This window comes from Coniophora puteana (genome assembly GCF_000271625.1).
Source record: "Coniophora puteana RWD-64-598 SS2 unplaced genomic scaffold CONPUscaffold_3, whole genome shotgun sequence".
In the NCBI taxonomy this organism is placed as follows: domain Eukaryota; kingdom Fungi; phylum Basidiomycota; class Agaricomycetes; order Boletales; family Coniophoraceae; genus Coniophora; species Coniophora puteana.
The window spans coordinates 1,690,966-1,718,664 of NW_006913055.1; the positions used below are offsets into that span (position 1 = coordinate 1,690,966).

Here is a 27,699-nt window from a genome sequence, read left to right on the forward strand (position 1 = left end):
TCGGACCAATCTATTCCAGGATCATTAGCTAAGTCCAGCACAACCACTACATTGTTCCACACTTATGGTAAAAATAAGGGGTAACTAACAATAAAACATAATAAAAATGTTTGTTACTAATTGCTACAGAGATTATTGTACCTTAGCTGAAATTTACTTTCAAAGTAGCCTTGAGATAATCCTTGCCTGTTCAAATGGTCACCCCTGAAGCTATATAAACACTGATTAATAAAATAACAATCTAGGTGTGAGGGTGAGTAGGGTCACAAAAGGCCTAGATCTGATTGAGTTTAAGAGAAGTGTGCAATCTGTTTCCAAAGGGCAAATCAAGATTACGAGGTAGCTTCTGAGCATATAAATCAAAACAAAACAATAAAAGCAGCACATGGAGAATACCAATACAGGGCCAAAACAAGTGAAAGTATTAAGCTATGACATAGGACTATGGCCTTCGAGGCTGTTTACACCATAAACAGTGGAACAATAGAGATGGACTCATAAACAGTATTATTTAACTTGGATCCATTAAATTTGGTAAGACTGTAGGTTCACCAAATGACAAGGTTCAGATCAACAAAATAGTTATTATCAACAGTACCACATGGTCCTTTGGTCATCAGGAACATATAACTCCATCACCACATGGACTCTATTGTTACATGGTGTAGCACATGATTTCCTTAGTCATTTTCCCAGGCATGCTTTAGTTATTCCAGGCACATTTTAGTCATGCATGAAGTTGAGAAATTATTGCCATTGGTCAATTGGTTTACTGCCACACAATATTTTAATCCCATATTCCTGCAACAGCCAACCCCTATCAGCTTTCAGCCTCTGCTTTATTATTACTAAATCTGTTATGGTTTACTGTTCCACCCCTGTCTTTTTCCTTCCTGTTCGCATGGTCAACCCCTATTGCCACACTGTCACATGACACACAGCCTCGCCTGGGCTTGGATACACAATACCTGCAACATCCCTTGCAGACATGCACCTCCTGGCTATGTGACTCATCACCTCAAGTGCATCACACTTGGCTCTATCATTATTGCGCATTCCCATGGACTGCTTGGTCAAGAATCTCCCCAATATGCTTTCCCATGGAATATCCCTGGATCTTCCCATGGATCTCCCCACATGCTCAACCTCTTTTGCCAATGTGCACCTCCTGATCCCCATCTCCATTATGGATGTACCCGTAGAAGTGCTCCACACCTCTTCACTTTGCATCTCCTGATCTCCATCTACGGATGTACCCATTATCATGCACCAATAGTGATTGGCCCGCGATATGGTTCAAGATGAGCACTAATACAGTTTGCCAACACACCCCAGGGACCCGCAGGACAAGAATACACCTCATAACCAAGAGAGCAGAAGGGCGCGACCGAGTCTCTTCCCATCACCATGCTCGGCATAGTCATAGACGGCCCATTCCTCTTCACTCTGGTGACTGTCATCTTCTCAGTCACATTTGTTGTCTTTCTCTACTGTGTCCTCCTTGCATGGCTCATCAGCGACAGTATCTTCCACTCCTTCAACATTCTTCGCCAATTCCCAGAACCCCAAATGTATCCCGACACCACCTTCGTTCGCTGCATCGCCAACAGGAACTACTTCGTTGCAGACCCTTGTACGAATTTCAATGACCATCTCAAGGTTGGCATCGGGTCAATTGTGACCATCATCCTTCCTGCTGGCGAAGGACAAGCTAAGGCTGCTAGAGGCCCTGTTCACTCCATTTGCCACTATGAGCACGACTACATTGTCTTCAATGTCTACTCCACAGAACATCACCCTCTCCACTGCGTCGCTCACCTGGCTTTACCTTATCACCTCTGCAACCTTTCTTTTGTGCGGTGTAGCGTCTATCATGCCCTCCACCCCATCAGTCCACAGACCAGCAAGGACTTTGTAACAGCATTCCTGGAGGTCACATTATCCGGGGCATCTAGGACATCCAGCAACTCATCAGCCATTGACCATGAACACTCCTTTGCCAAGCCACCGGTATTCCAGCATAGGCCACTGCAGTAGTTCTCCTCCACTACCCTACTCAGTGCTTGATCAGCACCTCAGGGGGAGCGCAGCCTCAAGACCACTGGCTTGGTCATCAATGAGTCACTTGGAGTGGAAGACAGTGTTGGATTTGTGAGCTCGTTACTACTTCTATTATTTTCTTCTTGCATCTGTCATCAATTTATCAGCCTTTTTCCCTTGCTTATTCACCTACTTTGTTTTCATTGGACTATGGACCACTATTTTCCCTTGCTTACTCGTCCACTTCCCCTTTCCTTGTCTTTTGTTCTCGCACTTACTAATAATGCTGCGCGAGTGCAGCCTCACTATTTCCTTTTCACTGTACTTTGTTCTTGTGGTTTTTACCAAGCGTTCTCGTGGCTCTTACCAAGCGTTCTCGTGGCTCTTATAAATCGTTCTCGTATTATTCACTTCTCTTACTCAGCGCCACAGCCCTACTTAAAAATACCATACAAATAGCCTTTAGTATACACGCACGTGCAAAGGCTCAGTAGTATATATACCAGTAGTTAGACTGTGCAATGAGAGACATCTTCCTCCCTGATTTCCAAGTGTGAAGTCAGTACTCACTAAGCTCATCATCAATTTCTAATCATCATCGTAACTATCATCTCTCTATACTCCATCATCATCCTCAGTTATTATCCCTCATCATCGCTACTCCCATTCTCTACTCCATCAGTAATCTTCGTCTATCAATCCTCCCTATCACTCCTATATCACTCCTATCTACATTTGCCACTTCACCCCAAACAACCAGACCATTGTACGTTTTAGGAGAACCTTCAACATCTGGGACTTGGTATTACACTAGTAGTACCTGTTGTCGCAACTGACATCAGACGCACCACCCACATCCCAGTTGTTGGGTCCGGTTGGTTACCTACAGGTATAAACCAGTGGATGAGAGCGTGCTGGTACTCTCTGCCTTTGTATTTAACCAAGAAAAAGAGAAACACCCATCCTACTGCTATTCTGTGCATACCCAGTCCCTTGCCATCCATCTCAATGAAAACTGTGTTGTGTTATGCATACTGGCCACACCAGGAAGGATGACATTGGATCCACTCACGATGCATCCCCCTGGCTCCACAGTAGTCGCTCGGCACCCAGAATCAAGTGATGGTGGAATGCCAAACATAAACGGGTCCGGAAAAGATGGGGCACTGATCAATAGAAATTGGGTTAGTAGCATGATCGTGATCAGGATTTAGTTGATCAAATAAAAAGTGGCGGATGAGATGAGGAAGCGCCGGTTGGTGAATCACAGCAGCAAGGTCAAAAATGTTCTAGTTAGTCAGGAGAAAATGAGCGACAACACTAGAGGAGCACAGCATGTACTTACCACAAGTTCAGGTTAGCTCAATTGCTGATATGACCTTTGGTCCAGTCACTGGCTCTTTGTCCTCTTCCGGATCCATAGGGGCTGGTACTAAAGTGCTGTTGGGAGGGGAAGTGTCAAAAATGCCTCCTGCTAGCCCTAACTCGGACAAACAATGCATTATTTATTGCATTCGTTTTTGACATGGCCAGGCTTTGGCCTTATCTATCACATAAGCAGGCACATGACCAAACACGTGATGGGTCTGGACCATGACATCATATGATGCAAGGATCGTGCAATATGGTGTGCTTGTATTACTAAGTACTTGTATTCCTAATTAGGCAGGAGCCCTACCTTTAGTTACATGGTCTGTGAGCAGCTGCCCAATAGTATATAAGACTGCAATTGATGACCCAGAACTCCAAGAGAGTTCTTTTGGGATTTCCCCTTAGCTCTGTCGGAAAACCTCAAAGGGGCGTTCCAACTCCGGACCCATTTTGCCATGGAAATGTGTAATAATGCCCTACGACCGCGTAGTTTGACCCTTATAACGCTGTTAGAATGCAGTTAAAATGCCGTAGTTGCGGGATTACGGTCCTTGTCATGCATTCTCATTGGCAGCTTGTCATTAGACGCGAGTGTGAGCGGCGTTGCAACACCATTTTTACGGCATTCAATCGCAAATCGTGTTACCGACGCGTAGTAACGTGGGGCGGACCTATATGAATGCATAATAACGCATAATATAGCAAAACAATTATTTCCGACATCTATTTGTAAACATAAGTCTCAAGTCCTCTTGTCGAGGCATCTACTTCTGCCCAAGCCCCATCTAGGGTTAGGGTTAGTCTTTCTCATCATCATCACCTCCTGTTCACGTGTGCAGTGACTCCCCTAGTTAAGGGTCGCTCACAGGAAGGAAAGCCGCCAGTAAGAATTGTTCATTGATAGCTTGAGGTATCGTCCACCATCATTCCACACTCTTCAAATAAGCACCTTGCCGCGTGAAGTTTATCAAGGTGTACCAAGATGCGTAGCATCTGGTAGAGCACCTTGAACTGATTCAATTGTCACCACAGTTTCTTGATGGAAATAATGTGCTTCAATTCAGTAATCAATGAGCACAACCCATTGGGTGATCCAAAAAGGATAATCGAGTACTGATAGTGAGAGAGCGAGTGTTGATGTGAGAGCGAGATGCTGTTGAGGCAAACACTGGTATCAATGAATATAGTCCAAAGGTCATGGAAGTGAGAAAGGGCAGCATTGAGATTGTTGAGATTGTCCGCAGACAAGCTGTTCTGGTGGGTGATATAGCAAAATTTGAGGAATGCCGAGAGGCACTGGACCATTTTGGCAGGAACAAAGCCGGCAATGGTGGGTAAATAGACCTGCCAGGTGAATAGAAGGTGAGCGTGATGGTGAGTGAGCACTTGAGCATCTGCAGTGTACGCACCTTCATCAATGCTTTGCTATTATCCTCCGTCCACTGCTCAAAATCTCGGCCATCTGGGAATCATCGTAGCCTGGGGAATGAAGGTACAAGGTTGATTCTGAGAAGATATCAGATGTAGATGCAAGGTATAAGCTGAGCACGTACCAGCAATCAATCTCATCAATAATTGCACTCCCCTGTGTCTTGCCATGGACAATCTTCAGGTATGTGTTGACCCACACAACGATATGGTCCTTAAAGGTGCCTTTTATCACCTGGTGAAGGAGGTTGGGGGACAAGAGTTTGTGGATGTCAGCATGGGGGAAGTGGTGCATAAACAGCTGCTTGAAGGTTCAGTTTGTGTCAACAAACATGCCAGGCAAAAGAGTACTCACCCGGTAATCCTCTCGTATCCCATACTTGCTCCACAATGTGTTCGTATCGAAATGGACACAGTAGTGGTCTGTTTTGTCACGCATTCATTGTTGAGTGCCTGGATTGTCAAGGGTGTCCGGCTTTGTGTCGCACCTGTGTAGACATTAGTATAGAGTACATAAAACAATGAGAACACTGACTTAGAGCACCAGCCTGATATCATACCCGACAACCAGACCTGTTCAGGGTAATCGGCTATGTACGGTCCCAGACCATACACCGCCTTGCGGAAGTGGCCATCTGGGCACTTGATGACCTCTGGGGTTTCCATTCCAGCTGCCAGTGGCTGGAATACCCTTTGCAGCACCTCGTGATATAGCTGCCAACAGAAGGCCTGGAATTCAGGCTTCTGGTAATGTTTCCGTTTAGCTAGAATAGTCGTCAGTCAAACATATCAAGCAATGGACTCGAACTTACTATGAGGTATTGGGAGGAAGGCCACAGGTAGCACCAAGTTGGTGTGGCCTCGACAAGCTGTGTTTGAGAGGTTCCCTGGTGAAATATACACCAGGTGGAACTCCTGGTGTCCTGTAGCAACAGATACCGTAGTTATGTTGCTGCCAGCAACAACAGGGACAAACATGGTGCCATGTGTACGTGGATCTTCTGCCAAAATGTCCTAAAGTCTGAGTTAGTAAGTGAATGATAAAAAAGGAGAGAGTTACGCACTGCTTGACGCCAAGCCCATTCACCAGACACAAGGTCCAAGAATACATGCTTGCCATTGTGGTTGAAGTGCCAATATGGTGCATAGTTAATTTTCTCCTCAAAGTCACGGGTTGCAAGCTGGTGGTGGAGAACAGCATGGAAGTTGCAGGTGCAGAGTTTGTAGGTTTCCATCATCCACTTTGGAGACGAGGGAGGGTGTGAGCTGCTGTAACACATCTTGTATACCTTCCAAGGGATGCTGCCCTCACATATTTGGTTGATTGTGTCGTAAACATCCTTCTTATTCCTCCAAGGTGCTGCCTCGCCATGTGGGGCAAGTACAGCATCCCGGAAGGTGAGTGCACACTTGATCTCGGAAGCTGGGGACTCTGTTGTCATGTAGTGGTTGAACGCAAAGTCAAACTCCACCCGCAAGTTGAACAGAGCCCAGGAATTGGGTGTGTGGGCCGGGGGAGGTGGGGGTGGTGGGGGTGGTGGGGGTGGTGGGGGTGGGGGTGCATTGCCTAGGAGAAAGTGTTCCATTGCTGTTGTTTTGTGGCCTGAAAGGTGGACTGAGGAACAAAGTTCACAAGCAGAAACTTTATGTGCCACTGAGATGAGGGTGCCAAACAAATGTGGCCTTGGGACAGGGTGCATCTGAGTTGGGAAGGTCCTCAGAAACACTTCAATGTTGAAGATTGAGATGTCATAAAAGCCCAACCTGTGAGAGACACTTGTGAAGGCAGTGAGGACATGGAATGGGAGCAGCATGTGCGTGGTCAGCAGACATGGTTGAAGACAGAGAAGGTGTAATACAAATGCAGGAGCCAAACATGAAGGGGACGCGGTGAATGAATGGGGAGGAGTAGAGGAAACATAAGATTTGTCAAAGCTCACCGTGCCACGTATTCTATGAATGGCCACACTTCGCCTAAAACTTCTCTTGTGTTCCCCCCATCATAAACTGGTTCCACCTGCCACTCAGCATCTTCTATCCCTCCCAGATGCAGACAAGGGTGAGAGGCCTGGCAGCAAACAGCGAGCTCACCGCAGTGACCACACCCACCACTTCTGACACCATGTCCACACCCATCTCCCCTGCAGCAGCTACTGCTGTAGCAATGCCAGCAGCCTGCAAGCACAGATGTGCAGCCAGCAACATCATGGGTGCAGCTGCACTGCCCATCAACATGGCAGCAACACGCAACAGCAAGCAACGCAAGTGTAAGGGGACAAAGACGGCAGAGCGACTGGCAGAAAACACACTGCCAGCCACAGCTCTGTCCTCTGCTCCACCCAACATTTCAGCTTCAGCTACCAGTGCCCAAGACTCCAACATCCATAACAGTGCTACTCCAGCCCGCCGTGAGTTGCCAGACCACAAACAGCAAGAGCACCCAGGCAAGCCGGATCTCCCACATCACAAACAAATCTCTGTGGAGGTCAAAGTGCAGTATGAGGAGCAGCTGTGGCAGGAGCAGCGTATTTGGGAGCTTGCATCCTTGCATATGAAAGAGGTTGAGGAGAACGAGCAGCTAGATGGGATTAGAGAGCACAACAAGAGGACATTGGTAGTACTTACATTAGAGGATGCGCTTAATCCCCCTCCCGACTCAGATGACCTGGACCCAGACTTGCCAGACAAGATTTTCCAGTAGGAGAACCTTGGCCAGGAGCCGTACTACTTTGGTGGTGATGACAAATATCCTGTTTATGAAAGGATTATGATCAGAGTGAGAACTCAAGACTTGTACTATGATTTTCACTCACATTTGTTTTGCAGGTGAACAACAAAGCTACTCTTGCCAAGGTAGCCAAGGCAGATGTGGGAGTGGAGGTGGATGCAGGAACCAACAAAGACAAGGGAAAGGCAAGTAGCAACAAGGGAAAGAAGAAGTCAGTACTTGCCATTTGTGTCATTTCTATCAGAAGTGCTCACCTCTTCCAGGAATGCAAAGAGTGCCAGCAGCAAAGCTGCGAAGGCAACAATGGTGGCAGGCCCCAAGACCACATGGTGCTCATAGGCTGTGTCAAGTGCCTCTCATGGATGCAGTGGACCATTTGTTGGTGGCCTCAACGATGATGACGCCTGCGCCAATGGACTGAGTGGACTTTGCATGGTGTAGCTGAAGCGTGGTCAATGCAATGATGTACGTGTATTTCTTCATTTTATCACATGCTAATTACTAATAATAGCGTAGATTATTACCATTGACTCTGACAGTGAGTTGGACATGTCTCAAGAACTCGATGAGCCACTGTTTTTTCCACCACCATCAAGAAGGCCCCTAGGCCAACCACCGCTGCCACCGCTGCCACCGCCGTTAAAGCAAAGAAGGCTCTGAAGACCACGAAGGCACCCATCCACACCCCTCACACTTCCAGCGGTGGAGCTTGTGCAGCTGTCAAGACGCAGCCCATTACCAACCCGCGTCCACTCATCAAGACCGAGCCAGGGCTCAAATCCGTTCCCTCCGTGAGAAAACCAGTGCCTGTGAATATCCTTGCTTACTGGCCTTCAGCAATCCGCCCTACAGTGTACGCCAAGTTCTCCAACACCCTCAATCCCTGGTTCATCTTCATGAAGATTGCGGCAAATGTTCCGGAGCTCCAGGCTATTGTTGACATTGTTGTGCTGGGGCTGGGGTATACGGTGGAGTTCAGAAACAAACTCTTTGACAATGTGAGTTATATTAATTGTCTCATACTGGCATGGTTGTCTCATTTATGGGCTCATCAGGCTGTTGACTGTTTATATCAGAAGCAATCCAAAATTGGTTGTGCCACCCTCGCACACGTTGCGAGCTTCTACTCTGCCCCACCATATAAGGACAATCCTGCTGCCATTCGGGACCACACCATCTGGGCACTACATGCAGATGGGCCCGGTTTTTGGCAACATCCAATGCCGATGGAGCAAACGCAGCGGTCCTCTCATGAGAATCCGCAATATCAGGTACCTTTCACCTTTTTCTCAATAATACTTGGAACTTTAATTGTACACTTATCTTACAGAAGCTGAAAGGCTATCTTTGCTCAGAATTCATCAACAGCATCATGCAATTAATGGTGCAGCGAATGGCCAGTTCCTACATTCTGTACTATGAGCCAAGGGGTGCAGTAGTTCTCGCAATGATCGCGGTAAGAATATTCATGTATTCATACTTGATTCATATGCTGCTGTTCTGACAAAATTCTTACAGGTTGAAAGGGTGTTTGAGAAGTACCGGTTGGGTACTAGCAATGACACCATCATGACCTTCTCATTCAAGAATTATAAGCAAGCCACCGTTGACTATGGGAAAGCTGTCAGCAACATCAAGGTGAATCACTGGCTGGAGTGTTTTATGGCATGGGGGTTTGATAATGGTTCCAGAGATGCACCTGCATCCACTGCCACATTGGTTGCCAGCAGCTCCCTTCAACATGCCTGTAGGTTCTTGATGCCCTCAAGCAGCCCGGCACTGGAAGAGCTGGATGAGGATGAGGATGAGGATGAGGATGAGGAAGAAGGTGATGAGTAGCTTGGAAGGTTTGCAATAGCGTGGATCACCGCATTTTTGTATTCTGTTCATGTAGACACATTCCCATCATAGACTTTAGACTTCCGTAGACTTTTGACATGGACAATAAACTGGTTGACTTTTCTAACTTTTCATCACCTCAAACCAAATTTGGCGTATAAACTTGATGCAGTCCTTTTTTCGTCTGGAGCCCTTTCCGCACTTTAGTCCTTCAGCACTATTTCAAGCTCGATCAAGCTGTATCAAGCTTGACACAGCCGGTTGCAATGTTCCTGATGCACATATCATCCAGTCAAAATAGACTGAAAAACTCCAGTGTCAAGTATGTAGCAAGTGAGATAAGCATGCATTGAGTATTCATACTGGCATGAGTACATTAAGGAATATAGAATTCTGCTTATATTTGCTCCAACTTCCTATTTTGGTTTATTTCCTTGAAACTCCAGTGTTAGTAGATCTAATTAAGACCAAGGAGAGTATAATAGAGTGTGATATAATATGTTGATAGGAATACTATGTAAAAGTGTAGAGTAACATTAGATAGTAGAAGAGAAGCAGAAATAAAAAATGAAACAGATTGAAAACACTGCTATAAGATACATGGAGATGTCTTGTGCTAAATAAACGGAGATTATACAAAGTGTGGAAGCTGTATAAAGTATGAAGCAAAGCACAGAAGGGGTTTTTTTTTTCCTCGAAAAATAGCACCACAGTGGAGGGTAACAGGCATCAAATACGCAGCTGGCAGATAAGAGGCCACATATAAAAATATACTATCATTAGACATATGTACTAACTAGCCAGGTAGTAGGATAAGTGTGCTGCTGGATAGCCAATGAGTATCTGTAAAAGGTAAAATAGATATAGTATCATGCATGCACACAACACAGGACTTTCAAATTAAAAATCTGCCATGAGATAGTAAAGCACCTGTATTGGGTATGCACCCACAAGCTGTCTACTCACACTTTTGAGGGCATGTGTTTTACTGTGCTGCACACTGTTGTCCTTATTCATGTACACACAGCTTGATAGCTATTAAAAAACTCCAAATATATCTATCTATGTGTACCAGCACAATGGTGCATTGTGTGTATAGGGGATATTAGAAAACAATTGTTGTGGTAACAAAAAGACCAGAGCTAGGATTTGAACTAGCACCCTCAGGAAGAAGGACTGCAATGTTTGACCACTGCACCACAGAGCTGACCAACTGCATGACCTACACTGGTATATGATTCTCTGGAATGGACTTAGCAAAATTATCATCAGCAATGCAGGTACACTTGGCTCAATTTTGCCTAAGTCTTTTTGGAAGGCAGCTATATATGTCACGGTCAATTACATTATAACAGCCCAGTGGTGCTGTGGATAGGCCACTGAGTGGAGTTGAAGCTGTTGCAAGGGTCATTGGTTCAACCCGCTACTCGAATTTTATTTTGCTCATCTGCCAATCACTTCTAAATCATACATTTTGTAAATTATAACCTTTATAGCTTTATAGTCAACAGCAGATAGATGCGGTATATCTGCCATCTACTCGCAATTGTCTACAAGTGCAAGTGCATGTATAGTACATGAAGGATTATTTAATATTTTGTTATCTATATGCAGCTGATTTTGAATTTGAAAGTCCTGTGCAATACCAGAAGATGCTTCCTGAATGGTGATGCTGCAGGTGCACAGATGTAAGTGCTTATATGTGGACACCATCAGTATGAATGCAGATGCTGCAACCTGGATTCTAAAGTTATTTAGAAGGTCTTGCTGAATGGTAGGTGTATTGATGAGTGTTGTGGAACCCAATGTTGTTGAGAATGTAGATGAAGCAACCTTCATTGTGAGTCATTTTCTCATCGAATGTTTTACAATGAACATTCAACTCATGATACTGTACCATTATGACCTTAAGTTTGTCCCCTGTCCATGCAGGGCTCGAACTGAACTTAGTTAGGGTGGACAGTCCACCCTCAGTCAACCCATCCGAACTTAGAGAGGTGGACAGATGTGCAAACAACAAAATCATACCAAAAATAGAATAAATATACAAATAACACTCATAAATGTTTCCATTAACTGATATCCCTTGTAATGATATTCTCACTTTGGGATGAGGTTGAGAGGATCATTTGACCTGAAATAGTGCAATATTTAACATTTTCTGTCCTGGAATGTGAACAATGTCCACCAGGCCACCTACCAGTTGAAGTTGTTGGGGTGGACAGCAGAATTTAATTTGATAACTTCCCACGCCACCATGAACTTAAGGTCGTAATGGTACAGTATTGTGAAACTCATTGTTGTCAGCTTTTGCATGCACAGGTATGGCGTTGACAATTTATGTGGCTTTAGAGTCAAACCGCATCTCAAGCTCGTTGAACACCTCGACATGACGCACAATTTTGAAGCCAAGACATCGGAACAATGCAACGCTCGGAGCATTGCTAGCAGAAATCCGAACGACAAGGATGCTGGTGTCAATGGGCAATGGTCGGAGTGTTGTATCTGGCTCTGGTATGACTACCGAGGTACTAGCGATGAAGCGGGAGGTTGTGGCGAAGGATAGCATAAGCTGTAGCGCCTCCAGTGCCAAACCTTGCCTGCGATAAGTTGGCTCTGGGGAAATGATAGCCCATGAGACAAAGCGGTCATTTTAGCGAGATCATCCGCACCCGCAATCATAATCTCCGCTTCTGCTTCGAAATCAGACTCTGGATCGTCTACGTCTCCTTTGAGGAAAAGGTTTACGTCTCCGATCATGGGGAGCTTAGAGGTGTCGACATCAGGCTGACGGGCCAGAATGATGAACGTGAGCTCTGATCATACAGCTGAGCCGGTCGTAGCAGAGACATGTAGAAACAGCGTACTATCAGGATCGTTCCGCCATTTGGCTGGGAGACGTTAGTATTGTAAGCAGTCATGCCCTGAGCCAGTCACAGACAAGGCTTACTCTGCATCTCGTACTCTTCCTCAAGGGTGAGAGGTTCGCTTGCAGTAAGTTCTCTGAGATCCTCGTCGAGCATCCATCTGTGATACGTCTAGAAGACCTTGATTGATTGAGCAATCAACTCGTCGCAAGTTACTCAAGCCTTCGCAGCTCACCTCGACATGCTCCGGCTTATAAGGTACAAGGACAACTCTTTCGCCCATTATCTCATCATTGATTTTCATTTATGTGAATTCCCTTGGACAGCGTGAGTCGAAAGTGGGGGAGAAGGGCGATTGTTTTGTGGTATAGGCAAGTGCAAGAAACTGTTCAACGGAGACGGAGTTCGCACGGCTCACGGACCGAAACGGTGATCTCCGCCAATGCTCTGCAGGGCGCACCGGCGCCGAGCGGACGCGTGGATTCAGCGTCCCAAACGCGTATAACACGGTCTCGACAATCTCGTCCTTCATTTCTCATACCTTCATCCACCTTGTAGACCTATTATCAGCTCTTCGCCACCACCGTCGCCCAACTCTAGAATTGTTGCACCATGGCACTGGGCCGAATTGCGCATTACGCTATTGACGCTGCCCTTTTGTCAACCGTCCTCGCTGGGATTCGTCGGTCTAGTGGCTTCACGTTCGTGGTTTCTTGCTAGAGGCGCTTCACGTAGCTAACATTGCGTCTTCCGGATATCTGAAGGCCTGACACTAACTCTATATCGGATGCCACGATGCGCAGTGTGGCAGAACGCTTCCTTGGCTTTGGTGAAACCGTATTCGATATGGCACAAGCCACAGCCGTAAACAGCCAGTATTTCAGGAAGGATAAGAGATAGTACGCAACAATCTGTTAGACGGACGCACCTTGTGTTGAGCGGTCACCTAGCTGAGCTCATGAGGGGACATACTGAAGACTAGATAGTACGGCGGGACTGTATTCGCACTCAACCTTTTGGGCTCATGTTTTCAACCTTTCTCTCTGCTTTGAGGAAACCCTGCGGTCTTCGTCCTCGAGCCATGTTTCGGCCTGTTCCCTATGTTCGTCCACTCAAGGATATATATGCTTTCATTTCAGGCTGGTTGTGTGACGACAACCAAGGTCCAGTCGTCCTCGGTATATTGCACTTGCGTTAGACGGGGCTTTCCGTGGAGTATCCGGCTGCAGCACAACATTGTTTATCTCTCTTTAGTGAAGGGGCTTTTGTAGGTTTGTATGAAGGTTCTTGAACGTTTCTGAAGCTTGTGCCAACAGCTGTTATGTACTGGACTACGATGAGATCGCAAAACAGTCACGGTACTATTCCCAACTAGTCTCCCCTAGGCAGACCCTATATCAGAAGACAGTCGTTCTTGATATTAGGATTGCCAACTGACATCATCTACATACATGTATCTCCTCGAAGGAAGCTCAAAAGTCTGGATTGGGTCTAGAGCAACCATTACAGTATTGTTGTCTCCTCACAATCAGGCTAGCGCTACCGCAAGTCAGCTCAAGCTCGGCAATCAAGGCTTAAAGGCTAGCACTACGAGCATGGCCTGTGTACAGAACCTGATCTGTTCAAACTGAAGCGGTTATAGGTGAAAAGAGCCCGCTTTTGTAACTCAGGATCATTCCACGATGGCCACGCTTTCTCCAGAGGAAGCCCAAGATCTCGCCTCTCCTCCGTTTGTTGTCGTCGATGGGGTTGTCAACATCCGTGACCTGGGCGGGTACGACAGCAGACACTCGAACGGCGTTGTGAAGCCCAAGGCTATTCTGCGATCTGGAGAGATGGCGCATATAACTGACACAGGGAAGCAGCAGCTCAAGGAACTCGGGGTGCGCAAAGTGTTTGATCTTCGGGCGGACGTTGAGATAAAGAGGTACAATGCTTTAACACAAGTCATTGACGGGGTTGAGATCATCAGAGTGCCAATCACCGCCAAGGAGTGGGCCGATCCCACCCTACTGGCCGCCAGGTATCTTGAAATCGTAGCTGTCACACCTCAATGTTGATCTTGTACTAGACTGAAGGCGTTCGGCGAGAAGGAGCGGGAGGTCAGCAGAGTATAATCATTCTTGAGCCAACGAACTAACACACAAGTCAAAAGACGTTCGTAGTGACTTATACGGAGTTCTTGAAGGATGGTAGATCGGCATACGAGACGATCTTCACATACTTGCGAGACGAGCCTAATCCTCATTGTCTGGTGCACTGTACAGGTAGGTCTACGCTACCCCGTGGCCTATCGCTGAGTTTAAGCGTGGGTTAGCCGGCAAAGATAGGACAGGTGTCTTCGCGTGTCTGCTTCTTATGGTGCAAGTTCTCGATGATCACCTTGGGTGCTGTTCTAACCATGGTTAAGCTCTTGGGTGTGGACGACGAGGTGATTGCAAACGACTATGCATTGACGACAATCGGCTTGGAGCCTGGGATGGAAATACTGGTTGAGCGATTCTCAGCAATTCCGGTGTTCAAAGAGAATTGGGAAGGTGTGCTAAACATGGGATCTTCCAGGTACGAGTGACGTAGTCATGCAGCACTCATGCTCATGCGCTCATGCCTCATGCTTGCACATGTTGGATGACGATGGTGAACGGCGTCCATAGAGCCGAGAACATGATCGCGTTTATGAAGGCGTTCCGAGAGAAGTACGGGAGCGTGGAGGGATACCTGAAGGCTGAAACAACGCTGAAGACAGAGGGGGATATTGCGAAGATACGGAGAAATTTACTGGTCGAGAGAGCGTCCTAGTGACTAAGCTTGGGAGGGACGAATCAGAAGGAGATAGGACGCGCTTCTCAATATCTACATAAGTGGATAGTGATGCTATTCTTGGATGAGCCTGCTTCGATCATTCCTGGAGTACAACCGTTAACTTGTTACTTACCCGTGTTTTGAGTCTCGTGTCTCTAGTCTCCTCCCTGGCCTGGCTCTGCTAGTTCTGCCATCTCATGCTCACTTTATTTGCTACGCGTTAGCACGCCATGCAAAGTCGTCAGGACGGCCTCACTCTAGGTGTCGATCCTGCTCGACCCTCACCACGCCATAGTACGTCGCAACTCATTTGCCCACTCCCACAACGGCATCCAAACTTTATCACAGCCCAACAAACTGTCTTTGCTCGTCTCCAATCTCTCTTTCCATCCGCCCCTCCCCATTCTTCCCCAGTCGATGCTCACGATGATCCTACGCTCCCTCGCGTCCCGCCCAAGAAAGCGCCCAAATTCCTCAAGATAAGAATAATAACATGGAACATGCATGATTCCCTCCCAAAGGTCAGAGCTTCAACTTACGGCCGCTTCATAACTTTATCCTCCTCTTGGACAGGGTGACCTAGAAGACCTTCTCGGGAGCGTCCCTCCTTACAAGCCTGATCCCAACCTTGACGAGAACTCGGACGTACCAACCTTTAACTCCGACGCTAGTCACCCATATCACCTTATTGTCATGTAGGCTTGCTATCTTGGTCTACCTGGCCTCATTTACACTTCGCGCACAGTGCAGGACAAGAATGTCCGAGTTCTTCAGGTCCGTCCGTTTAGGATTGAAACGTAGACACGAAACTGACGATATCCATACAGGACTTCCCATAGGTTTGAACGGGCTGAACTTTCGCCTCAGAGACAAGGAGAAGGACAAAGACAAGGAAAAGGGCAAGGAAGCTGATAAAGACAAGGACGTTGAAAAGCCTCAGATAAATCACGCTATCCACAATGTTCGGAGGAACACGAAAGACTCGGATCACATGAAGGAATTAGTCAACAGCTTACTAACCCCAGATAAACCAGATGAGATCGTCGTTCAACAGCCTTCGGGATGGACATCAATATTGGAACACTGGTTCTGTCACCGGTCACAGGCGAGCGCCGTAGACATGGAAGAAAGCAGCTCGAAGGAAAACTTCATATCCCCGAAGCGTATCTCGTTGCACCGACGAATGACCCTCAAGGAGCAGGAAAAAGGGCCATATGTACCATTTATTAAGGACAGGCTCATGGGTCTCTACCTATCTATCTTTGTTCACCGAGACGTCGAACACCTTGTCAATGGCATGTCTTTCTTTACTTGGATGCCAGCAATATGTGCGAGATTAACGTCCAATGTAGGCTCATCAAAGTCATTCGTTACTGCAGGCCTCATTGGCGGGCGCGTAGGTAATAAGGGTGGTGTGGGGATAAGTTTAGACATCGCTGGATCCACCTTCCTCTTTCTTAACGCGCACCTTGCTGGTAAAGTGTCTCAGGAAGGTTATGGAGAATGACGCTAATGAGGCTCATCTTGTCCAGCTCACGAAGGTCGAGTACATCACCGCCTAGCTAATCTTGCGAAGATCAAGGGTGAGCTTGCTGTCAGCGATTTCCTCCAAGCCGACGACGAGCGCGTCATGGCCGAAGGTGAACCACTAAGGTTTATTTGCGGTTATGCGAAAATCTTCTGACCATTTCTATAGATGTTACAGACAAGTTTGATTTCACTTTCCTATTCGGCGATCTGAATTTTCGCCTGGACATTACCCGCCTTCATGCTGATTGGCTTATATCAAGGCAAGGTATGTTTGCCACCCCAAATCATCGTCTTGCCATTTTCTCACATGCAGCCAGAGTACGCCCAGGCTCTTGCTTTCGATCAACTACGAGAGCAGATGAATAAGGGAACAGCATTCACTGGTTTCCAGGAGGCGCCCATTAACTTCCCGCCAACCTTCAAGTATGACGTCGTAAGCCGGTCGAAGACCAAGACCTCACGGCGGCAGAGTAAGCGCTCTTTGGTCGATAGAGATATGATGGAGTCTGAGGCGGGAAGGGAGACCGGTGCGGAAGATGACGAGAACGAGGAGGACAATGACAATGATGTGCGCTCGCTCACTTCGTCCCTGCGCACATCAAGTGCATCCAAAGGCATGCTGCACGATGGAGATGAAGATGATTATTACGCAAGTCTCAGCTCGAGTCCCGCGCTTAGTGGTATCAACGAGCGCAGTGGGGCAGCACTGACAGCTGCTGCGCAGAAGGCGAAGATGAAGTGGAAATCGTTGATCTCCTCCCCACCTTCCCCGGTCGCTCCGAGGACACCTCCCAAGTGGTTGCTCGGAAACTCCCAGCCGCTCATCATCAATGAGCAGCCCCCGTCATCTAACGCGTCAGGAGACCTTAGGCCATTTCCGGGGAGATCATTCGAGCTTTTGTCGGTCTCTGCTCAAGCGTCCGAGGGCAATCTACTGGCTCCTCCCTGTCCACGTTCCAATTCTAGAGGGCCATCGTCGGTCAAATCCGCGCCGCAGCGCCTTGATGAGGACAGTGACAGAGGTGTGTATGACTCTTCGCACAAGCAACGTGTTCCAAGTTGGTGAGTACTTTGACGATTTATTGGCTTGGCGGTATCTGTTGACAATATTGGCATTCTCAGGTGCGACCGCATATTATGGAAGTCAACGATCCAGCCAGACCTGGAGGACATTGAAGTGCCCTCCGCTGATCCCACGAGGCCCAATCGTCTTGCCGCCTTTTTATCTCAGCTCGCCTCTCGTGTCAGACGGAATTCCATGGACGGCATGTCCTCGGTAGTCGCTGTAGAAGGCGGAGAATCTCCGAAGCTCAAAATATCCACGGAGTCTCCTTCAAGGCGGACTTCTCTCACTGCCACTGGCCCCAAACCAGCCATCGTTCGCCCGGTGAGAAGGTCACGGTCGAGTGAAAGCTTCGAAAAAGACGACAGCTTGGCTCAGACGAAACTAGAGCGCCGGCTGTCAGCGCCCCGCGTCACTTCCCAGCCGTCTACCATCCGAGAGCAGACGATGCTCTTGCCGACGGCTCCGGCTGCAGCAACACCTCCTTCTGCTCGGTGGAAACTTTTTTCATTCCGCAAGGAGGCCTCTCAGACTGCGAACTCCGAAAGGGCACCGACTCCTGCTTTAGGTCAGCGCCCTCCTGCAAAGGGCGACGTGGTCTGTCTGTCCTATGATACCCTCGATGATGGCGGCATGCGCAGGCTACAGGGCCGCAGTGATCATCGACCAGTGATAGGTTCTTACGCAGTGTATATCTGACCGTTTCTTTTTTCCAATTCCTCATTCACGTACTCACGGCACTCTTTATACCCATAACATTAACGACGATGGCTCTCTGGATAAGCTACCTTATATTTTACGCGAGAATTTCCAGTTTAATTCATTCTCATGGAGTAAATGATTTTGATTGCAGACGTGCAGGTCGTAATAAGCTCAAGCAGAGATAGTAACCTCGACCTCGACACCGGGCTCCAAGCTGATGCTAGTCTGGAACTTCATGAGCGACAGGGACAGGCTACAGCACAAAAACGAAACTCACGATCTGCTTGACGATCTCGCTGGAGGAGTGGAGATCAATGAGACGCTTGTGGACCTTGAGCTCGTAGCGGTCCCAGGTCTTCGAACCCTCACCGCAAGGCTAGACTCATACGTTCAGAGTCAAGCATACAGGAAAGTATCAGAAAGTACACGCACAGTCTTACGGGTGGTGATCTTGAGGACCTTGGTGGGCAGGCGGACGGGGCCCTTGACGCGGAGCTGCTTGTCCTTAGCCCGGTTGATCAAGTCGGCAGAGACTAGGATCCCAATAAGCTTAATAAGAATGATAATTCTTTGAAATCACTGACACTTCTCCAAGTTCTTGACGTTGCTGCTCGTGAGGGTGATGCGGATTTTGTGCATCTTGGCAGCCGGTACGGCGCCAGCAGCATCGTAGTCTTTTTCGCCCTTAGCGACGTAACTCATTCTGATAAGATAGAGAAAGGTGAATGAGTCAGAAGGTGACTGCGCGAGTTGTTAATAATGTCAAGCGCGACGAGATGTTCAGGGGGACGCACCTAAGGTTTGTGTGGTTTGTGTGTATGAGACGCGAAAAACAAGGTTTCAAGGCCCAGGTTATATCTCGGGATTTGCCGACTTTCGCTCTCTCTCATATCGGTCATGCAAGGCAAGTCATGTCATAAGGCTCACTTCCTCGCATTGAGCTGACTTGCAACTAGGCTTTAACAAATACTATCCGCCTGATTATGATCCTGAAAAGCATAAGAGTCTCAATTCGTATAGAGGTTGGTATCCTACTTGAATCTCCTGCTATATCTGTCTTAATACCAGTATTCGCTAGGCAAACATGCTCTCGGTGATAGGGCCCGAAAGCTGGACCAGGGTATCCTCATAACGCGCTTTGAACTTCCCTTCAACATTTGGTGGTATGTTCCTGAGCCTTATGTTATTGTTTGCAACCGGTCTCACCTTTTACAGTGGAACATGTAACAACCACATCGGCATGGGCGTACGTTACAATGCAGAGAAGAAGAAAGTGGGCTCGTACTACTCGACCCCCATTTATTCATTTCGCTGCAAGTGCCATTTATGCGATGGCTGGTTCGAGATTCAAACCGATCCCAAGGTTCGTCGTACAGCTTCCTTCGTAAGTGTGTCCCGCAAACCCCTGTCCAGAACACACGATACGTCGTCGTCTCTGGTGCCCGGCAAAAGAACGAGGAATGGGACCCAGAAGAGAACGGCGGTTTTGCAGTACATGGTAAGGCAACCGAGTTTACTAGACGCTTTTCGAAAGGCTCATTGCTCTTGTGCAGACACTGCTGGTTCCGGTGCACCTAGCGACCCCTTGGCTGCCCTAGAGAAATCAACAGAGGCCCAGAATCACTTGACCAAAGTCCAAGTGCCTCGTATCCAGCAGCTACAATCAACGTCGGATCACTACAATGAGGACCCCTACTCCGCCTCTCTGCGAGTCAGGAAGCGCTTCCGCGCGGAGAAGAAGATAGACCAGGCGAAGCAAATCATCGACAAGCAGCTGAAGGGCAAATATGCGCTTCCAGAAGAGCTGCAGCTGTTGGAGGATGATGCAAAGGCGAGAGATGAGGCGCACAGCGAATGGATACGTGGTCGAGCCGATTACAAAGCGCAAACGTCGAACAAGCGCCAGAGATTGACTGCTCCAGCAGTTTCTGCTTCATCTTCATCACGACTACATAAATTGGCTAGCACAGACAAAAATCCCGCAGTATCTTCTCTCAAGGACCGAATACTCGGCAATACGAGTCGAAGATCTGCACTACCTGGACTTGCGAACCTCAAGCCTCCATAGTTTAGCTTCATAGCTAAGATTATCTGCAATAATGATGTAATTTTGGCAGTTTAGCAGTCTTTGTCCTCATGGTTGAGTTAAGAGTGAACATTATTTGTGTCGATTAGCTCAGTTTATGATATTAAGGATTCAAGCAAGGGTCTGGATAGCAAACTAGAAAAACATTAGGAATACAAACGACAGAAATAACCAAGAGACGACGATAAGACACGATAAGAGTAATGATGATACGACAATCTGAGCGTAGTGTGAAATATATCCAGCATAATGATGAGTGCGATAAATAAAAACAAAAGTAAAGTGGTGTCTTCGCAAGGAACTCTACGTGGATGTGAAGATAGCCCAGGGCTGCTCGATCGTGGTCATCGATCCATCCCACTTCCAATTGTCTGCTTGATAGTACGCTGACTCCCCACCGTCGATATCTTTCAAGGGTCCTAGGTTGAAAAGGTCAATGGATGCATCGAACTCCTCGACCTTTGTCTTGTCTAACATCGATGTTGCAGCTGTGGCAGGATCGGCATCGGAGGACTCCGGGCTAGGATTTGTTGACGAAGACGACACCAGCTCAGGCGTCGGTGGTTTTGATGCGCTGTCCTCCTCCTCACCGGTGGCGAAAGAGGAAAGGTCGAGGAACTCTAAATACTCCTCATTCGCAGCCACCTGCGAAGGGGACATGGGCTCGCCCATATTGTCAATAGGGCGAGATTGTAATGCCGAGCCGGAAATTGCGTTATCCGAAGGATCTTGGCCGACGCCACGCAAAATCTGGTCGAGAGTTTGCGCAATATCGTTGTTGATGCCAGGGTCGGAACCTGCAGTGAGCCGGATGAGCTCAGACATCTTTTCCAAGAATGCTGACGCATCTTCCTCGGAGTTGACGTTTTCGATGTCCTGCTTCCTCTTGAGCAAGGCGTCATCGGGCGGACCTTCCCATTCAGTCTTCAACTTCTTCGGTGAAGGGGCGCTACTTGGCTGGGCGGAAGACGAAGGCGCAGTACCTGAGCTCTCATTGGCATGCGAATCTTCTTCACGTACTCGCTTGAGGCTAGCACTAGCAGTAGAATGCTCGGCCACCTGAGGCAGAGCTGCCTTAGACGGTCTACGGATACGTTTAGGAGCAGGCTTGGAGGCGGCCTTCCCTTTCGGAGACTTGGGTGTTTGAGGTGATGGCCCGGCCTGGGGAGTAGGAGCCTGCGCAGCTGGAGTCGCTGCAGTGGAAGCTGTCGTAGAGGGAGGAGTGGGATGAGATATAGGTGCGTTACGCAGCGACGGGCTAGCGCTTATAGAAAGCTGTTGATTTTTGTGCTGCGGCAGGTGGGCATTGTTCATTGATGGCGTTCGGTTGACTGGTGGTGTAACCATCTGAGGTGGACCAGGGGGTATCGTTGGTGGCATAGGTTGCGTCGATGGCCCAGGTTGTGACTGAGTTAGCAGCTGAGAAGGGCCTGGTTGAGGCATGCCGCGGAGAGCAGCGCTCTCGCTGCTCTTACGAGCCTCTTCTTGGAACTTGTTGAGGGCTTCAGTGACCTGGCCATGCATGTCGCGGAGAGTTTGGAGGTTCACTATATACTTGGGTGAAGACTTGGACAGCTCAGCTCTTTGCCTTTGCACGGTCAAAACCTAAAAGGCGTTCGATTGAGCCCAAACAATCCCACTGACAACAAAACAAAACACGTACGATAGCAACCAGTTTTTTTATCGTTTGGTGGTTGGGAACCAAAACGGAGAACATGGCTAGCTTATGCTCAAGGTCTAAGCAAAGCTTGTAGACAGTCTCAAGCACCTGTCCATATTCAAGCCGCTGTTCGTCGGGCACGCCGACAGAGTTCATGTTGGCCAAATCTGATGATCGCACCGTGAGTAATGATCGAGGACGTTAGATTGAGATACATACTAGGAGCCAACGCGTTCTTCATCATGGTGATGAATTGCATGGCTTTGCCCATACTTTGCGCAGGAGTGGCAGCAATCTTGCCAGCCATAGATGGGGGCTGAATCGCCGCCATTCCCTGAGCATCATGGAGACTAACAGGGCCAGGTTGAACACCATTGTTCATAGGAGGGCGAGCAGGAGCTGATGGTCCAGCTTGCGTCGACATCGGAGCGCCGGTAGGGCCGTTGGCCATGTTTCGCGGGGGTACCAGGCCGCCGTTAGCGCTGCCTTGTGCCATACGACGTTCATGCTGCTGCCGAATGAACGTCATTAATGGGCGTTTAGTTTCCACGAAGTTAATAATATGTGGAGGAACCCCTTGAGCGCGCATGTCCTCGGCTGTAGAAGCACCGAATCTGAGGGCCAGCATCGCGAGCTGTCGATTATCCGGAATTCGGTTTGCATTCGCTTGGTTGTCGTTTACAGCAGGTATATTGGGCTGCTGAGGTGGAGTATATGGCGCATTCCCAGAGCTGCCTGCTCCGTTGTTTAAGTTCCTTAGCCTGTTCCGCCAGCTGAGGCTGTACGTCTGATCGAACGAATGAAGGGTCTCCTGGTAGATATGTCGCAGCTGTTGAGCAATCATAGGACCGCAGCGAGGAGGCTGACGATCGTTTCCGGGGAACTGCACCAGACCCAGGCGCCCACCGATTACTGGCCATAGATCTCGAGTGTCCACCGTTGGGTAAATTCAATAGATGCTCTTGAATGCGGGCGAAAACTGCCACTTACATTACCGAGGCCGTTGGCTGTCATGACCTGACGATGGAGTTGATGGAGCTCAACAGACCTGTCGCTCACTGGGACTGTTAACTTAAACTCCTGCTTCTGATTGGCGCAGAATTGGCGATACATCATCTCAAACTTCATGGGATCAAGGGGAGGGACCTGAATACTATCCATACCAGCCGCCATTGTGGGGATGGATGGCGTTGGCATCTGGACATTACCGTTTGAGACGACATTCCCCATGTTGCCTGGTACTTGCTGCTGCGGCTGAACAGACCGCTGTGCCATAGCATTCTGGCGAAGAATTTGGTTGCCTTGTTGATTAACACCATTCATCCCATGCGCCATCTGCTGCTGGCCAGATTGCTGCTGCTGATTCGACATCATGTTCATCCCCATATTTGAGTTTTGCAGCATGTTCTGCGACATCCAACCCTGCGGAGACTGTCCGTTGGGCATCTGCCCGGACTGAACGGATGACTGCTGAGACGAGCCATTCCTGTAAAAGAGGAAGCAATTAATGAAATGAAAAGTACGGCCAAAGAGCTATTCACATCATGTTATTAGCGCCAGGGTGCGACCCGTTTGCGGCCGTCTGCTGAGAGGACATGACGAATTGCGTGAAGCGATGCAAAAGCTCCTTCTTCTGCTTGAGATCTGTTTGGAGTTGCTGGAGCTTGGAGTTGAAGGTGTTATCAGGAATCTGCCCCCGCTGGTGCATCAGTGCGCGCAAACTGCCCTCAACCGTTGCGATGTTTTGTTGTAGAAAGAGTCTTCGGTCATTCATATCTTGCAGCCCAGGCTTGGGCATAGGCTGCTGACCAGTCATCCCTACGTGCGGTGTGTTGACCTGTGCTGTCGGCCGGGCGGCAGTGGGATGCGGAGAGGAATGCATGTTCGGCGATGAAAACATGTGAGGGTTCATCGCTTGACTGGACCCAGGCTGAGCATTCCCCATTTGTGCGTGCTGCTGAGAAGCCATGCGAGCGAGGTCGACGGGATTCGGGGATGGGGATACTTGGTGATTCTGACCGCCCATGAGCTGCTGCATCTGGCGATTGACGTTGTTCTGCTGATTGTGTTGAAGAGCTTGCATCATAGCATTCCGTGTATTGATGTCCGAGGGCATAGAATTATTCCCCATAGAAAACGAGGGCATCATGGGGTTGTTGCTGTTGCCTTGGCCGTCGTTGAAAGGCGGATTGGCTCCCATTCGGGCGGCGTTCATGTTGAATTGATGTGGAAATTGGTCAGGACGTGAAAGCATCTGGTTCCGAGCGAACTCTGCCATCTAATATCGGCGTGAGCACACAATAGATGGAGAAGATTTAGCGACGGAAAATGAGGCAAAGAGAGTCGAGTTCAACAGGAGGGATAGCATAGGTGAAAGAGAGGCTTATTGACACTGACCTGCTGATTGACCTGAGACTGATTCATGTCACCTCCACCCTGAGAACGATGGTACTGCTTGAGCTGCTGCCACATCCTGCTCTGCTCGGCATTGTGAATACCTGGGACCATTGGGTGGTCTGAGGGTTGCTGTGACTGTTGTGCGGATTGCTGCTGTACAAGGGAGTTGGGGAGGAGATTCGAGGGATACATGGTAGCGGAGGCGACTGATCAGAGGTTATCCAGGCGGGTAGTATTAGCGCAGGGCTGGAGGGGACCGAGGATCGGTACCGAGGGAGGCGGAGTGAGAAGAGAGCAGCTCGCGAGGATGGGCGTCGCCGCCAGGTGCTCGGAGGCTGACGGGAGGGGAGCTCAACGCGGAGGACAGCGAGGAGGATAGCCTGGGGAGCTGGTGGTGGGAGTGAGGATTGGTCGGGCCTTCCTAGACCTTTGCAAGCAGCACAGACCACACCGTGCGGAGTTTGCCGTCGCCACTTTACTACAAAAATCTGTACAAACAAGCCTTACAGGGGCATCCTTCTGCTTAATCAACCCCTTTCTTATCCAAACGAACCCCGCAGTTGTACAGGATCCGCATGAAATCTGCAAAAGGAGACCACGGACTGGTCGGGTCACCAGAACGCAGCATGGCCACGGCCAGCCCAGCGGACGGGATTGACCTCCCATTTACCATGTCCGTTTCCTTCCGCGGTGGCTAGCTTCATTCCTCTGGATGGAGGTCCGTGTGCCTGCCCCCTCTTGCGCCCAAGAGCACTAACCCCCTGACTTACATCTGCCTTTTCTCGAATTTATGATTATGGGCCCCTCTGTCTGTAAGTTTGGCATTTGCAAGAAACGCGATGCGCTGTTGCTACTTGTACTGCCAACAGTAGCCCGTTACTTTCTCTAATACCAGACAACGTCATTCAATCTCGACCGAACCTGACTCGTGCCAGTGCGCGCGTGGCTGCCACGATCCGTTTACGTTAACGTTTTCAGTACATCATGCATCATGCGTTGTAACCCAACCTACCACAGTACTCCACTTGTAACAGCGGTTCTTTAGGCCTTAGGATACAAACGTCAAGTATGTATTTATTTTTGACGACGTCGTTGTCTAGCATCTTGCCTCCGCCACCATCGGACAGGATCATACCGTCACACTGATGAAGGACTTGGCAGACGGCTGCCGTTGCGGTCTCTCCAGGATTGCCAGATCACTTCCCGTAACACGGTTGCTACCATTGTTCGTCTATATGTACGTATCGGCGTGCTCAGCAAGCTGCTCAGTAAGATAATCTTAATTACCTACAAATATTCTCGCGACAAACTATGATGTCACAGACATAGTTCCGGATCCGTGCCCTCAATTGGGCACGCTATCAAGCTTAGGTTCATCGGTGCGCCCGCTGGTCGAATATTTGATCGAGCTATACGACCAAATTAGTTTAAAGACAGGAGCCCAACCAAAGGGCAGTCAGGTGTTTGGACGCTCGACGCTGTGACCTGGCTCGATTAGCTAGAGTTAACAAACCATGCTTCTTTATGGATCTGTTTTAGCTGGCGCATTGTATGGGCACTATTACATACAAATATGTATTCTTGCAATGCAAAAATCGTAAGTCGAGCTCTAGATCTATGCTTTTAGAGCCGAACCCACGATCACAAGGAGAACAAAGTTAAAATCTACAGCTACAGAATATTACGTCAGGATATCTTACAGACTACTCTCCCTGGAATGTCCATCATCCGAGGCCTTCAAAACTACTGCAGGGCCAGCCTCCAGTATTATGTCCTCGTCATCATCAGACGATGCAACACTCTCGGCGTCAGTGACGTCGACGAGCTGCGCTGTCTTGACTCCCTTGGGTTGTCCAGCTGGACCGGCAGCGAACACTTCATCTTCCTCCTCCTCAAATACGACTGGTCCTTGTTCAACATCCGCGACGGATGCGATCTGTCGCTTAAAATAGAACCGTAGGGCAACAGGGATAAGTGCACCGACAACTACAGCTGAGAGTAGGAGGAAGTTCTTGAAGGATATGAGGTGGAAATCTGCAGCAGATGTCATTTCGTCCAACCCACCCCCAATGCTGGTGTGAATGACTGTGACACCGATGATACCAAGGAATGTGCTGATCCAAAAGGGAACAAGACCGATACCAACATGTGGGCAAATCACATTGACCACCCAGTGTGGAGGAAGGGGGGCGATGCGCAATACGATAAGGAAAGAAATGAGGTTATCTTTCTGGTCGTGAATCTTGTCCTGAAACTTGTCAAGACGAGCTTTCCATTTAGGCAGAGTGAGGAGGGCCGGGCCGAACGCAGCGCTGATGAGGTAGCAAAGGGATGCACCAGTAGCAACGCAAGTACATGCGAGCAATAGAGCTCGCGGCACGCCCCAGACGGCGCCGCCGAGAATGGATAAATACATCGATCCGGGCAAAGAGAATGCCTGGAGACTGGTACGCATGTCCAGTTGAGCGTGTGACGAGTAGGCTGGTAGCGAGGACTGCCACTCACAAAAGATAAGTTGTCACATAACATATAACAATGCGATAGGGATAAATGTCGCGATATTTCTTGAGAAGTCCATTGAGGGCTTGGAGCTGAGCAAACGATTTGGGGATACGAAGGAGAGGACGATCCGCTCTGAAGAGTGTGTCAGAACGTATGATCCAGGCCAAGATGTTCCGGCTTACTCTTCAAGGGTCGGGAGGGCCAGCCAGAGAGTGCCACCGAGTATAAGGGTACTGACAATGAATACCGCGGCCATCCGGAGCGCTGCGGTGACTAGAAGGCGGGTAGAAGATGGGGGAGGCGGGCCCGGACGTGAAGGAGTGAAGGTGGAGCCGTAGCTAGACGAGGATGCATTATCAGGGAGGAGGGGGGCATTTGGCTCGTCCCGATACTGCTCAAACTCGACAGTTGCTAGAGTATACTCGGAGCTGTTTGAGTGGTGGACGCCCTGGGGGGACATAAGGGAGGTCATTCGAGTAGCCATTAGAGTGGCGAGGTGTGAGTGCGTCGAGGAGGACAAGCGCCTTAGCCTAATATTGGGTCCTTCCTGTGACAAATACAGATTACTCATGTCATAAGTATTTATTATATATATAATCTAGGTTTACACCGAAATTACACAGCGGAGAAACGGAGACACAGGACGGAGAATCGGCAGAAAGCGGCAGCCGCGGCCGTGCGTGG

General features: G+C 48.7%; 11 protein-coding genes across 11 annotated transcripts; 6 read left to right on the top strand and 5 right to left on the bottom strand.

Annotated features, from left to right (window-relative positions):
- Positions 1-1,407: 1,407 nt before the first annotated feature.
- Positions 1,408-2,037, top strand: CONPUDRAFT_151162 (uncharacterized protein; the record flags this gene model as incomplete). Its single annotated transcript, XM_007767727.1, has 1 exon — positions 1,408-2,037. One exon carries the CDS (start codon positions 1,408-1,410, stop codon positions 2,035-2,037), a length of 630 nt encoding a protein of 209 aa, XP_007765917.1.
- Positions 2,038-5,300: 3,263 nt separating this feature from the next.
- Positions 5,301-6,425, bottom strand: CONPUDRAFT_70972 (uncharacterized protein; the record flags this gene model as incomplete). Its single annotated transcript, XM_007767226.1, has 4 exons — positions 5,301-5,327; positions 5,491-5,603; positions 5,652-5,853; positions 5,904-6,425. The coding sequence occupies 4 exons, from the start codon at positions 6,423-6,425 to the stop codon at positions 5,301-5,303; spliced, it is 864 nt and encodes a 287-aa protein (XP_007765416.1).
- A 536-nt stretch (positions 6,426-6,961) lies between these two features.
- Positions 6,962-9,406, top strand: CONPUDRAFT_151164 (uncharacterized protein; the record flags this gene model as incomplete). Its single annotated transcript, XM_007767728.1, has 10 exons — positions 6,962-7,536; positions 7,603-7,615; positions 7,666-7,778; positions 7,831-7,873; positions 8,009-8,032; positions 8,084-8,105; positions 8,138-8,565; positions 8,623-8,838; positions 8,898-9,023; positions 9,086-9,406. 10 exons carry the CDS (start codon positions 6,962-6,964, stop codon positions 9,404-9,406), a joined length of 1,881 nt encoding a protein of 626 aa, XP_007765918.1.
- Positions 9,407-11,744: 2,338 nt separating this feature from the next.
- CONPUDRAFT_151165 (uncharacterized protein) lies at positions 11,745-12,556 on the bottom strand (the record flags this gene model as incomplete). The annotated part of the gene is made up of 5 exons (XM_007767729.1): positions 11,745-12,022; positions 12,079-12,222; positions 12,274-12,297; positions 12,357-12,444; positions 12,509-12,556. 5 exons carry the CDS (start codon positions 12,554-12,556, stop codon positions 11,745-11,747), a joined length of 582 nt encoding a protein of 193 aa, XP_007765919.1.
- A 329-nt stretch (positions 12,557-12,885) lies between these two features.
- Positions 12,886-13,173, top strand: CONPUDRAFT_51616 (DUF1748-domain-containing protein; the record flags this gene model as incomplete). The annotated part of the gene is made up of 2 exons (XM_007767176.1): positions 12,886-12,974; positions 13,038-13,173. 2 exons carry the CDS (start codon positions 12,886-12,888, stop codon positions 13,171-13,173), a joined length of 225 nt encoding a protein of 74 aa, XP_007765366.1.
- A 782-nt stretch (positions 13,174-13,955) lies between these two features.
- Positions 13,956-15,072, top strand: CONPUDRAFT_88444 (uncharacterized protein; the record flags this gene model as incomplete). The annotated part of the gene is made up of 6 exons (XM_007767730.1): positions 13,956-14,296; positions 14,345-14,375; positions 14,429-14,540; positions 14,591-14,634; positions 14,684-14,835; positions 14,928-15,072. The coding sequence occupies 6 exons, from the start codon at positions 13,956-13,958 to the stop codon at positions 15,070-15,072; spliced, it is 825 nt and encodes a 274-aa protein (XP_007765920.1).
- A 420-nt stretch (positions 15,073-15,492) lies between these two features.
- CONPUDRAFT_135686 (DNase I-like protein) lies at positions 15,493-18,468 on the top strand. The gene is made up of 9 exons (XM_007767731.1): positions 15,493-15,596; positions 15,649-15,770; positions 15,821-15,849; positions 15,903-16,370; positions 16,428-16,550; positions 16,608-16,715; positions 16,772-16,870; positions 16,923-17,667; positions 17,728-18,468. The coding sequence occupies exons 1-9, from the start codon at positions 15,576-15,578 to the stop codon at positions 18,365-18,367; spliced, it is 2,355 nt and encodes a 784-aa protein (XP_007765921.1). The 5' UTR covers positions 15,493-15,575; the 3' UTR covers positions 18,368-18,468.
- A 73-nt stretch (positions 18,469-18,541) lies between these two features.
- CONPUDRAFT_50126 (40S ribosomal protein S20) lies at positions 18,542-19,072 on the bottom strand (the record flags this gene model as incomplete). Its single annotated transcript, XM_007767093.1, has 4 exons — positions 18,542-18,595; positions 18,648-18,746; positions 18,803-18,903; positions 18,955-19,072. 4 exons carry the CDS (start codon positions 19,070-19,072, stop codon positions 18,542-18,544), a joined length of 372 nt encoding a protein of 123 aa, XP_007765283.1.
- Positions 19,073-19,263: 191 nt separating this feature from the next.
- CONPUDRAFT_163344 (DUF572-domain-containing protein) lies at positions 19,264-20,540 on the top strand. The gene is made up of 6 exons (XM_007767732.1): positions 19,264-19,274; positions 19,327-19,392; positions 19,449-19,533; positions 19,586-19,733; positions 19,784-19,868; positions 19,924-20,540. The coding sequence occupies exons 1-6, from the start codon at positions 19,268-19,270 to the stop codon at positions 20,436-20,438; spliced, it is 906 nt and encodes a 301-aa protein (XP_007765922.1). The 5' UTR covers positions 19,264-19,267; the 3' UTR covers positions 20,439-20,540.
- A 219-nt stretch (positions 20,541-20,759) lies between these two features.
- Positions 20,760-24,705, bottom strand: CONPUDRAFT_151169 (uncharacterized protein; the record flags this gene model as incomplete). The annotated part of the gene is made up of 6 exons (XM_007767733.1): positions 20,760-22,061; positions 22,120-22,283; positions 22,336-22,999; positions 23,107-23,602; positions 23,658-24,394; positions 24,514-24,705. 6 exons carry the CDS (start codon positions 24,703-24,705, stop codon positions 20,760-20,762), a joined length of 3,555 nt encoding a protein of 1,184 aa, XP_007765923.1.
- A 1,350-nt stretch (positions 24,706-26,055) lies between these two features.
- On the bottom strand, positions 26,056-27,465 carry CONPUDRAFT_99940 (uncharacterized protein). Its single transcript, XM_007767734.1, has 3 exons — positions 27,198-27,465; positions 27,019-27,147; positions 26,056-26,957 (listed from the first exon to the last, which is right to left on the bottom strand). Exons 1-3 carry the CDS (start codon positions 27,269-27,271, stop codon positions 26,210-26,212), a joined length of 951 nt encoding a protein of 316 aa, XP_007765924.1. The 5' UTR covers positions 27,272-27,465; the 3' UTR covers positions 26,056-26,209.
- Positions 27,466-27,699: the final 234 nt, after the last annotated feature.